This window comes from Elgaria multicarinata, chromosome 22, assembly GCF_023053635.1.
Source record: "Elgaria multicarinata webbii isolate HBS135686 ecotype San Diego chromosome 22, rElgMul1.1.pri, whole genome shotgun sequence".
Lineage (NCBI taxonomy): Eukaryota > Metazoa > Chordata > Lepidosauria > Squamata > Anguidae > Elgaria > Elgaria multicarinata.
The window spans coordinates 12,509,237-12,519,080 of NC_086192.1; the positions used below are offsets into that span (position 1 = coordinate 12,509,237).

At 46.6% G+C, this 9,844-nt stretch overlaps 1 protein-coding gene across 1 annotated transcript; it reads right to left on the bottom strand.

The window, feature by feature from the left end:
* Positions 1–465: 465 nt before the first annotated feature.
* On the bottom strand, positions 466–8,189 carry LOC134412681 (linker for activation of T-cells family member 2-like). Its single transcript, XM_063146654.1, has 8 exons — positions 8,160–8,189; positions 7,674–7,704; positions 6,588–6,646; positions 4,162–4,218; positions 3,244–3,312; positions 2,621–2,677; positions 1,127–1,175; positions 466–496 (listed from the first exon to the last, which is right to left on the bottom strand). The coding sequence occupies exons 2-8, from the start codon at positions 7,700–7,702 to the stop codon at positions 466–468; spliced, it is 351 nt and encodes a 116-aa protein (XP_063002724.1). The 5' UTR covers positions 7,703–7,704; positions 8,160–8,189.
* Between the last annotated feature and the right edge of the window lie 1,655 nt (positions 8,190–9,844).

The window sequence follows — 9,844 nt, forward strand, 5'->3', positions numbered from 1 at the left end:
TCAAATTTTGGATTATGCCCCAGAGCGATGGATGCTTTTAATTTAGGAAGCTGCCTAAAATACTATACATAGTGTACAGACGTTGCTATGGCTAATAACCAGAATAAATATACTGTAACTGAGAAAATGAATCTTGCAGGCTACCATTTGGTTTCCCAGAGATGGTTTCCTGGCTTTTTTTTCTCCCCGTTGACTTTGCTCTCTTCCCTTCTGGCAAGATCTACAACGCTGTGTGTTTGCTCGGAGTTGCGCGTCAGCGTAAAAAGGGCTGGAATCCTTTTCGAAGGACCAGGTAGTTTTGAAGGGTGTCGTGCTCCCTTCGGAGTGGAGAAGGAGCTCTGTTAGGCAGCAGACCTAGAGCGAAAAGGGGAAAGGTATGTCCATTCTTTTAATAGAATCAACAGGCTTTGATTCAGATTAACACTTGGATTCAGATTAACAAGAGCATTGGGAGTCAAACTTCAGTCAGTATTTCTCATGGGGCCCCCTGTGCTTCCTGGAGGGTTGGAGGAAAGCAACGTCAGAGTGGCGGGGAATTGGTGAAGGATCACGGAGCTTTCTGCAGACAGAATGACCAGTCTCGATCCAAGGTGGGTTTAACTCTGGTTGTACTTTTATATTGCACTTGGAAGCTTGCATGTTTCCTATTTCATGCTGCGCCTTGTGGTTTTAATGTTCGTGAATTGCCCAGAGGGCTTCGGCTACGGGCCGGTATAGAAAATAAATAAGCAAGGTAGGTCATCGGTTACAGGGAGCAGACAACTTCAGGTGGTGGATGCTATTCTACGGAACGCTCACATTAAAAGCAACAAAAAAGTTATCTTCCCTGCAACGAGAAAGGCAGCACAGCAGGCCATGGAGATGCTAGTTTTCTAGCTGCGAAGAAAGCCCTACATCAGGTATCATTCAAAAATGGCATCCGTCACTTGCACTTTGAAAAGAAAATATCCCACTTTGACCATTTCTCAAAGCCCTTAAGCAGGATCTGCCAGGTTTTGAATCGAGGGTCTTCCCACACTGAACTATTGGACTTTCTCATCACCTAGGAGAAGCCGTAACAATTCAGTAGCTCATCTTTAACGAGGATGGGGGGTGGAGAGAGATACACACACATCTGTGTAGTTACCTGCTGTCTGTGGCTGCATTGATACAATCTGGTTCATCATCGGCATTATCTGGATTGAAAGAACACAATTAGTGAACGGAAGGAGGAATTTTCCATACCTGATGCGGGAATGTCAAATGGCACCGTGCCACTCATGTACTAATCAGCATGGGACCCTCAAGAGTGGGACCCTTAAGGAATACGGACCCTGTTTAACACCACCTCCAAAATCTAACCCTGTTAGGGCTTTGGCTGCCTATATGTTTCCCAGCCCAATTCAAGGTGCTGGTTTTAACCTATAAAGCCCTACATGGCTTGGGACCACAATACCTGAGGGAACGCCTCTCCCGACATGAACCTACCCGTACACTGCGCTCAACATCTAAGGTCCTCCTCTGAGGGAAGCTCGGAGGATGGCAATAAGGGAGAGGGCCTTCTCAGTGGTGGCCCCCCAATTATGGAATGATCTCCCCGACGAGGCTGGCCTGGCGCCAACATTGTTATCTTTCAGGCGCCAGGTCAAGACTTTTCTCTTCTCCCAGTCATTTAACAGCATTTAACAACGCTAAGTTTGTTTTTTAGCGGACCCCCCAGAACTGTTGTTTTAAAATGGATACTGTTGTTTTTCTACTGTTGTCTTTATGTTTTTGATGGTTTTAAATTTTGTACACTTTTTTTAATGTTTACTGTTTTTAACTTTTGTAAACCGCCCAGAGAGCTTCGGCTATGGGGCGGTATATAAATGTAATATATAAATAAATAAATTTAAGGGTCCCCCCCTTTCTGCTGTTTCTCATAACCTCCGCAGAATTATGTTTGCTCTTCTTAAACTTAGCTTCATCAGCTCATTCTTCCCCAAACAGATGTGTGGGACTGCAATTGCTTTCACCTATAGCCAGCTTGTTTAATGGTGAGGCTGGCTGGACTGGGAAACACTGTGCCAATGTCACAGAATACAAAATGGACTGAACGAATGCCTCTGAAACTCTATGCTGTACCTGCATTGTATATGCAAAAACATTTGTGAGTAAAACTGTTTTCTTTCCTTCACTGAAGGAAGATGTAATCTCCCTTTATTCTTAAAATAGCATGTGGGACTGGTAAACACTCGTGCTCCTGCCAGTGTCAAAGAATACAAAATGGACTGCACGAACGCCTCTGAAACTCTACGCTGTACCTGCATTGTATATGCAAAAACATTTGTGAGTAAAACTGTTTTCTTTCCTTCACTGAAGGAGGATGTAGTCTCATTTTATTCTTAAAACAGCATGTGTGCATGTGGGACTGGTAAACGCTCGTTCTGTTTTGCCTTTTTGTTTTGCTTTTTCTCTGCTAACGGCCTTCCTCACAGGAGGCCTTATGACTAAATAATCCCATCGCCAATCCATTCCGGGTTTCAGGCAGAACTCTCGACACCGTGGGCAGCTCCTTTAGAGTTCCGTTGTATTGGGTTTAAGAAATTATGTCGGGCGCGGAGAAAGGGGATAGTGATACAGGGTTACAAACAGAACCTACAGCATCTTCTGCTTCCGGATGGACCAGCCACGTTTTGGTAAGAGTGGGAGTCTTCGTCTGAAAGAGAGGAAAAGCGGAGTTTTCACATGGCATGAAACAGAGACGCCTCGCCCTGTTCGGACGTTTGAATGCACCTAAGAGGGGCGGGACCGTGCCTCGCTAGCAACACCTGGCCCCGCCCACTACCTGCGTCATGCCGTGATGCCTGAACCAACCTATGCGCACCTACGGACTGTAGATGTACAGGCCTTGGTCTGGATAATTAGGAATCTTTGACCAGGCAGAGGCCTCAATTGCAGCCTGGCCCTGGACACATGAAGGCTGTTGCAGATGTGGATCTGATGCAGTTTCCACTCTGCCTCCATTTGATGACACCCCAAATCCTCCACTTCGCTTTGGCTCACAGTTGAGCCCGCTCTGTTCCTCCTCTCTGAACTCCCCCCGCCTTTTCCTTCATCTTGGATCGTGGCCCCATCCCTGGCACAAGAACAAGGACAGTTTAAATGCAGCTGCTGGGGCCAAGCTGTTGAAAGCAAGTTACGTGTGTATGACACCCGCCCACACCCACCACATTTGACAACTTTGTGTTTGATTTATCAGACTAGTAGAACCCTTGGTTTTACCGGAAACCTGTGATTCTCTCCACAACTGGATCTCTGCGCTGTTCTCGTAAATATCCATGTCCACAAAGACTACAGAAAATAAAAGGGGATGCAGTTGAGGGGGCAAGCAAAAACTCCAAGGTTTGCAGAAAATATCTCTGGAGGAGGGAGAAACCCCAACCGCAGATCAATGAGGACTGCGTGTCCTTGGTGGCCATGAAAAGCGGATGACCAGGGCAGGAGGGGACGAAATTGAATATCCTGGAGAAGGGCATGACTAGCCAGCCGGCCCCCTAAACAGGGATATATTTGCCAAAGAGGCTGGTGTCTCCTATATCAGTGGGGCGGTGACAATGGTTACAGCGAATCGGCCGTGTCTCAATTCTTCTGACCGATTGGAGTAGGAGCAGTTTCAAGTATTTGAAGAGTGCTCTCATGTCTCCCCTCAAACTTCTCTTCTCCAGGCTCAACATGCCCAGTTCTTTCAGTCTCTCTTCATAGGGCTTTGTTTCCAGACCCCTGATCATCCTGGCTGCCCTCCTCTGAACACGCTCCAGCTTGTCTGCGTCCTTCTTGAATTGTGTTCTACTCCTGAACCTAGTAGCCTCTGATCACCTTATTTTTTCCATGGATTTGTTTAATCCACCTTCAAAAGCATCTAACTTGGTAGTCGTCCATACATCCCATGGCAGTAAATTCCTCACTCCAGCTGTTCCCTGTGTGAAGAAGGGCTTCCTTTCATCTGTTCTGAACCTCCCGACATTCGGTTTCACGGGATGACCCCTTTGTGTGTGTGTGTGGGGGGGGAAGGCAAAACATCTCCGTATCTGCTTCCCCCCACCCCACATGCATGGTCATCGCCCCATTGTATTGGGTTTAAGAAATTATGCCTAGTGCAGAGAAACTGGATTGTGATACAGGGTTACGAACAGAACCTACAGCATCTTCTGCTTCCGGATGGACCAGCCACGTTTTGGTAAGAGGGAGAGTCTTCGTCTGAAAGAGAGGAAAAGCTGAGTTTTCGCGTGGCATGAAACAGAGACGCCTCGCCCTGTTTGGACGTTTGAATGCACCTAAGAGGGACAGGACCATGCCTCGCTCGTAGCCCCTGGCCCTGCCCGCTACCTGCGTCATGCCTGAACAAACCTATGCACACCTACAGACGGCAGATAATGGTCTGGATAATTAGGAATCTTTGACCAGGCCTCAATTGCAGATGTTACGCCGGACTCACATCTGGTGCAAAAGCAAGGAACACCCCGTGGGGGAGTAAAAAATAGCCAAAGGCAAGGTTGGAACCAAGTAATCTTCTCTCCCCCATCTTCATTAAGGATGAGCTACGGAATTGTTACGGCTTCTCCTAGGTGATGAGAAAGTCCGATAGTTCAGTGTGGGAAGACCCTCGATTCAAAACCTGGTAGATCCTGCTTAAGGGCTTTGAGAAATGGTCAAAGTGAAAAATTTATTTTCAAAGTGCAAGTGACGGATGTCATTTTTGAATGATACCTGATGTAGGGATTTCTCCGCAGCTAGAAAACTAGCCTCTCCATGGCCTGCTGTGCTGCCTTTCTCGTTGCAAGGAAGATAACTTTTTTGTGGCTTTTAATGTGAGCGTTCCGTAGAATATCATCCACCACCTGAAGTCCAAACTGGGGGGCACAGTCTCTTCTACACCTCATCTTTCCCTCCCTCTGTTCCATGAGTGGATTAGGCCGAATCTTTGTCTCGCAAAGATTGAGACAAGAGCTTGACAAATAAAAGGAAGGACTTCTTCACACAGCGCAGTTAAATGATGGAACTCACTACCACAGGATGTAGTGATGGCCACCAATCTGGGTGGCTTTAAAAGGGGCTTAGATAAATTCCTGGAGGCAAAGGCTATCCATGGCTACTAGCCCTGATGGTTGTGTGCTATCTCCAGTATCCGTAGGCACCTGGCACTTTAATAAAACTTTTGCAAGTATTTATTTTTGAAGATTACTTGGTTCCACCCTTGCCTTTGGCTATTTTTTACGGACTCACATCTGGGCCAGGGGAAGTGGCCACAATCCCTGCTCCTCCTCTCAGCTGAAGATCTGAACTCTCCCCTGCATTTGACAAGGGTTGCATCTCAGGGCTAGAATCCCGGCTCGGCATGCAAAAGTCCCGGGTTCTCCAGGTAGGGAAAGATCTCTGTCTGAAACTCCGGAGAGTCTCTGCCGGTTAGTGTTGACAGTGCTGAGCAAGAAAGACCAAAGGTCTGACTCCGTATAAGGAGGCTTCCCGTGTTCCTATTTAACCAGAAGCATGAGAACTGGAAATTTACTTCTTATTTAGAGGAAGGGCTGTGACTGAATGGTAAAGTATTTATTTTATCTTATTTATTTATTTATTACATTTATATACAGCCCCATAGTCGAAGCTCTCTGGGCGGTTTACAAAAGTTAAAAACAGCGAACATTAAAAGTATACAAAATTTAAAGCCATCAAAAACATAAACAGGATAAAAACAACGGTATCAATTTAAAAACTACAGTTCTGGGGTCCGTTAAAAAACAAACTTAGCGTTGTTAAATGCTGTTAAATGCCTGGGAGAAGAGAAAAGTCTTGACCTGGCGCCGAAAAGATAACGATGTTGGCGCATGCTCCATTGGAGGTGCTCACAGGTACCATGTTGGCGACCCGTGGTCAACTTGACACAGCAGTGCCGCGTCTTGTGCAGAGAGAGGCCAACAGCTGCAACCTCACCCTGCTTAAATGGAGATGCAGGCCCTGCATTTGGGAGTTTCTACACACCATTTAGCTGCTCTTTCGCTGAACTACAACTTAGGTATATTTTGATCTCAGGACATTTAGGCCAAGTTTGCCTTCTCCTTACTCTGCCCCGCCCTCACCAGAAACAGCAGCCTCATTTGATTTCTGGACATGTTGTAGGGTAAATAAAGGCAACACGTTACAGGCAGAGGTTAGCTTTGAAGCGTCTGTAATTGTGATCCATGGTGGGACAATATGGGGGTGCTACAAGTCCCCACAAACGCTCTTGTGCAAAGTTGGAAGGGATGGAATTGCAGGGCACCCCGCCCCCCAGACACACCTCACACCAGTGGAGACTGGTGTCTCCAATGCCAGTGGATTGCTGAATCCGCTCCGGGTTTCCATTCGAACCAGTCCACACCTTGGATAGCTTCTTGAGCATTCTGACTGGTTCAGACGGAAACCCAGAGTGGATTCGTTGCCCGCGGACATTGGAGCCACCAGCCTGCACTGCCTTACACTGTTCCCTCCCCCCCCCCCCCCATTTTATAAAAGCCATCCCTGATCGATGCTGGGTCCAGCTCAAGTGCTCTCTCATCTGATCTCCCAAAACAATTTAATTAACAGCTTACCGCTTGACAGTCTTACAAATTTTCTGCAGTTGTAATAAGGATTTGTTGCGATGGGCTCACTAAAACAGAGAAAAGGGCAGGGGGGGGGGACATAATCGAATACTGGAATTGGAAGAAAGAATTCCCATCAGGAATTTAGCGCCATGGCCAAGCCACAATAAGCAGACTGGATTGAAAAGTCCTGTTTTCGATGGGAGGCAAATAACGAGGTTTGCGAAGTAATCCACAAAGCTTTTTATTAAGCAACAAACGTCTCTTCTATTTTAAGAGAGTCTAACCTCTTGGAAACGTCCCCCTAGGCAAAACTATGCAAACTAAGCAAGACAATTGTCTGCTCAAGAAGAATAGGAAACCGCTTCAGAGAACCTGGTGCGGAGGCAGGTTCTGGCGTAATCAACTTGACTTTCTCACACCTTCCTTCCGCCCTGTGCGTTTGAGCTTCCGGTGGACCCTAGCATCAGCTAGCTTGTTGGGGCGCCCTCCTCCGGAAGAAGGCTCACTTCCCACCGAGTGTGCAGGATTTGGCCTTGAGGAGATAAGCTCTGGAGAGGACTGACTCCCAGCTGGGGAATCGCCCGTGAGAGCTTCCTCCCCCACTGGTCCAGGCTGGCTGGTGTCTGGTGCTGCGTCTTCTCGTTCTGAATCTGATTCTGATTGATTACTTGAAACATCTTCTCCCAAAACAGGGGCAGGAGGGTTAGACATGACAGGGGCTCAGGGAAAGCCTGGACAGCACTTTAAAAAGAGGACTGCCCACAGCAGCGGAGGCTGGTGGCTCTGATATCAATGGGGCAATGAATCCATTCTGGGCTTCAATCAAGAACCAGCCAGAACACTAAAGAGCTATTGAAGGTGCTGAATCTCACCCCCAAAATAGGTTCAGGACCTTGGATAGCTCTTTTAGCATTGTGGCTGGTTCTTACTGACACACGGCGCGGATTCACAGCCGCTCCAAAATCAGAGCCAGCAGCCTTCACTGGCCCTCCTTAATTACTGGCCCTTACACAGTGAAGAGGAGTATATAAGCCTAAAAGAGTGAGGAGAGTTTGAAATTGCCCCCAAAGCCTGTGGCTACCCAGGACTTACACATAAGCAGAATCTGGTTCCCTCGGCATCTCTGGAAGGAAGATTTAGTTGGCATTAGTTCACACATTTATTTTATTTTATTCATTATTGCATTTATATCCCGCCTCTTTTCCTCGAGAGCCTCGTGTGGCGCAGAGCAGTAAAGCAGCAGTTTCTGCAGCCGAAACTCTCCCCACGGCCTGAGTTCGATCCCAGCGGAAGCTGGTTTCAGGCAGCTGGCTCGGGTCGACTCAGCCTTCCATCCTCCCGAGGTTGGTAAAATGAGTACCCAGTTAGCTGGGGGAAAGGTAATCATGGCCGGGGAAGGCAACAGCAAACCACCCCGCTATAAGGCCTGCCAAGAAAATGTCAGCGAAAGCTGACATTCTGAAACACTAGCCATTACACCACACAAATCAGATCATGTTTTATTTAAATAAATAAATCAGGAGTGAACTTCAGCCCCAGTTTTAATTTCCCTGAGACATGTTGAAATTGCAAACTTACCTGTCCCACAGTTTTGATACCTGCGCTCAGCGTTAGCCTCTGAAAAGAAAGGCCTTTGAGAGTCAGTGAATTTAGAAGTTGCAAGGGTTGTAGAGGCCATCTAGTCCACCCCCTGTTCTGTGCAGGAATCTTGCAGGAAGGGAATCTCTGACAGATGGCTGCTCAGATTCTGCTTAAGAACCTCCAATTTAGGAAAAGTAGCCCTGGGCTGAGCTTGGCTCACAGCCTTAGTTCCTCATTTATAAGATTCATAATGTCTCTTTCAGAGAATCATAGAATAGCAGAGTTGGAAGGGACCTACAAGGCCATCAAGTCCAACCCCCTGCTCAATGCAGGAATCCACCCTAAAGCATTGGATGATCCAATCAAAGGCATGCACCCTTTTAAATCCCACAAAATTCAGTTTGAGGATGTGCTTAAGAATGAGCAAGATCAGGTTTTTGAAACGTTATGAAATGATTAAAACTTACTTACCAAGGTAACTTGCACTGGAAAGATGCTCATTGCTTTTGCTAATACAAAGAGAGGGATTTATTTATTTATTTATTTATTTATTGCATTTATATACCACCCCATAGCCAAAGCTCTCTGGGCGGTTTACAAAAGTTCAAAACAGTGAACATTAAAAACAAATATACAAAGTTTAAAAACATAAAAATAGAAACAGCTATTCTGGGGTCCGTTAAAAACTAACAAACTTAGCATATATTGTTAAATGCTGTTAAATGCCTGGGAGAAGAGAAAAGTCTTGACCTGGCGCTGAAAAGATAACAATGTTGGCTCCAGGCGAGCCTCGTCGGGGAGATCATTCCACAATTGGGGGGCCACCACTGAAAAGGCCCTCTGCCTTGTTGCCATCCTCCGAGCTTCCCTCGGAGTAGGCACTCGGAGGAGGACTTTAGATGTTGAGCGCAGTGTACGGGTAGGTTCATGTCGGGAGAGGCGTTCCATCAGGTATTGTGGTCCCAAGCCATGTAGGGCTTTATAAGTCAAAACAGCACCTTGAATTTAGAAATGGACCTATAATTACTGCCCAATTAGAGGGCTATGAAGGCCAGCTGAGCCTAGCAATTGCTTAGCCCAGGTGCACACAACCTGGTGCTTTTCCAGCTGTGATGGACTCCAACTCCTATCATCCAAAGCCAAGCATGCCTGCAAATGCTGGCAGTTGTAAGACAGCAGAACCTACCTTGGTCTGGGCATGTCGCATGGCGTTTTAAGGCGCTCTTGCCATGACACTGCAACAGACACAAGAAATACGTATTTAAAAACCTCAAATCAAGTCATTCTTTCAGAGGGGGAAATTCAAATATTATTAGGCACAGCTGTGTCCAACCCCGTTGAAAAGGGTAAAAGGTGTGAGTTATTTAAAGGGGGAAAACACACCCTTACCTGAATAGGAACGCTGCACTTCAAAGCTCTGCGGGTTTTCACATCTGAAAGATCAGGGAAAATTCAGCCAGTGCCCCAGTATATAAACAATGCAAGGAAGTTGGTTGACAAATGTCTGAACTTGCCAGCCAATTAGTTGCATTCATTTAATAGCATTTGGGTATAAAAATAATAATAAAAAAATACACAGGAGGTGTGGGGAAGGTCCACTTAAAGAAATTCTTAGCCAGTTCTTAGGAACATATGAAGTTACCCAGAGGACCTTCTCTTCTGCTGCTCCCAGACTGCGGAAC

What these genes read in the sequence shown, in the direction of transcription:
- LOC134412681 (XM_063146654.1), bottom strand. Translation starts at nt 7,702, where the DNA reads ATGCCGAGGGAACCAGATTCTGCTTATGT. An exon ending in GAACCAGATTCTGCTTATGT is followed by an intron (nt 6,647 to 7,673) that starts GTAAGTCCTGGG and finishes TCTCTGTTTTAG; the next exon opens with TGAGCCCATCGCAACAAATC. An exon ending in AATGCAGCCACAGACAGCAG is followed by an intron (nt 497 to 1,126) that starts GTAACTACACAG and finishes CCAACCCTCCAG; the next exon opens with GAAGCACAGGGGGCCCCATG.